The following is a 2,136-nucleotide window of genomic DNA, read 5'->3' as shown; positions in this document are numbered from 1 at the left end:
AACAGTAATCGAGTGTTTGGCCAAAAACCCACACTTTTCGGCAAGCTCCCTAATGATCAGACGTTGATTTTTGCGCACCAGGGTGTTGATTTTGTCAACGTGTCCATTTTACAATCCGACAAATAAAAAAAAACACTCTTTACTTAAAACCGTGTAGCTTATCAACCAATGAAGATATTTGCGACTGGAATACCGAGTTTTAAACAGCTGATCTGTACGAACTTAGCGACACTAAGCGGATTCTCCTGAAACCAACTCGAGCCGCGAAATTCAAACAATCCGCGTATTTTTTGAACAGACCTCGTACTATAATTCAAACATGCGCGGATAAAGGTGACTCAATTAGCATCACTGATTTAAAATGCAGTACCATACACAGTCACATTCTACTGTTGATCGGAGTCGTTAAAATCGAATATCTTTACGAGAGAATCGTTACAATCGAATTAACAATATCGTTTAGAGATTTATTACTAAGGATTTAACGCGCGTCTGAAATGTGATTTGAGACAGAAAGTTGACTCAAAAAGAGTATGTGACAGCCCTGATTTTTCTTCAAAGTTGCTCAAAATGATTCTTACAGAAATTCCCTAATCCTTGTAACATTTTTTTTATTCTTCAAACTTTCACTGACTAACAAAATTCCCTGACTTGCGGCTACTCTGCATATTAAATTTATTTTGTGAAACAGAAATTTTATAGAAAGCTATAAGATTGTGGTTGAATCAGATCACCAACATCACCCTATTAACAACTAACTGTCCTTTGCACAGTATGCATATTAAATACATACAAGATTGATTTATATAAAAAAATTTTTTCCCAACGTTTCAGTTTGCGAAACTGACTGGAGTGATGTCAGCATAAAGAAGGCTAAGAAATCAGATATAGATAATCTTCTAACTGGACCTTTTGGCCATATGAAAGCTACACTTCCTTTGTCTCTTCTGACATTTCATGGTATTATATTTGGATATATTGACGGGAATGGCGTAGCTCGTGCATTATATACGTTTAATGGGGTGGGTGAGAGACACGACCGAGCTGGACAAGATATAGGAGCCAATTTTATAAGCAAGACAGTGCCAGACTACGTGAAACAAGCAAGCGGAAGCTGGTGTTGCGATTTTTTTTCATAGAAAGTAAAGACGGACACCATGGACAACCTGGATTATGAAACGGAAATGGCAGTCAAGTCAAAAAGCATTGCATAGAAATATTACAGAAAATTCAAATTACATACAAATTTTCATTTATTGTGTTTCTTATCTTTCTTAAAATGAATCAGTGCATAGAATCTCATTGATTTTTATTGACAACCCACTGGTCAAATCAGCAAGAATTTTGTCACTGGAAGTCAGTGAGATTTCACTGGTTCACTTAGTGGAATGCCGTCGCTGGTTTAATCAGTCAATTTCAGTAGTTACTTAGTGCCAGCAGTCAGCTGTACGCGTTGTCGACTCTCAGCTGGTCTTTCAGAAATAATAAATTCACAAAAATAAATAAAGGGTGATAAATTGAAAAGCATATAGCATTGTTTCTGACCTTGTTAAACCAAATATAATATTATTGGATAATTAAAAAAATGATTAGCAAACAATATGTCCTAGACTTTGATAGTATCATGCTTTAAATTCTGAACTGTAATGGTATGGTTGCAATTTTAAACAAATTTTAACTGTATAGTACGCTGCCATAATCTATTAACAGACATTTGAGGTTCAAAGAAGTAAAATATTGATTCAAAGTCAAAATTAATTTGTTTTTTCAGAATTTAAATCTCGAAATTCTACATCTTTCTTTAGCCTCTGACAAACAACTTTTCCCTTTTCTCGTATTTTTATTTATTTGTATAATCGTAATTTATCGTAATTTATTACGCTCGTTGACGGAAAACGTTTTGTTTCAATTTGTTTTACGATGATTATCCCCCAAGAAAATTTTAAGAACGATAAATAAATGTTTAAATAACGTACTTAAATGATTTAAAATTAAATTAATACTCTAAGCTCTCGCTTTTAGTCATGTGTCGGGTATTGTCTTCAAATGGCCGAGAACGGGGTGACTAAAAGCGAGTGTTTGGCGTATTTAGGAAAAATTCTTTTTCATATTCTTAAGGCATTCGATATTTGAAAT

General features: G+C 34.1%; 1 protein-coding gene across 1 annotated transcript in view; it reads left to right on the top strand.

Annotated features, from left to right (window-relative positions):
• Nucleotides 1-1,527, top strand: part of LOC117178823 — a 17,388-nt gene extending 15,861 nt beyond the window's left edge. Inside the window, exon 2 of the mRNA XM_033370317.1 lies at nucleotides 835-1,527. Within this exon, the coding sequence (XP_033226208.1) occupies nucleotides 835-1,139 (305 nt within the window). The 3' untranslated portion in view covers nucleotides 1,140-1,527. The remainder of the gene's footprint in view (nucleotides 1-834) is intronic.
• The last annotated feature ends 609 nt before the right edge of the window (nucleotides 1,528-2,136 follow it).

This window comes from Belonocnema kinseyi, chromosome 8, assembly GCF_010883055.1.
Source record: "Belonocnema kinseyi isolate 2016_QV_RU_SX_M_011 chromosome 8, B_treatae_v1, whole genome shotgun sequence".
In the NCBI taxonomy this organism is placed as follows: domain Eukaryota; kingdom Metazoa; phylum Arthropoda; class Insecta; order Hymenoptera; family Cynipidae; genus Belonocnema; species Belonocnema kinseyi.
Note: the sequence above shows the minus strand (reverse complement) of the source record. Positions and strands in the feature narration are given on the sequence as shown.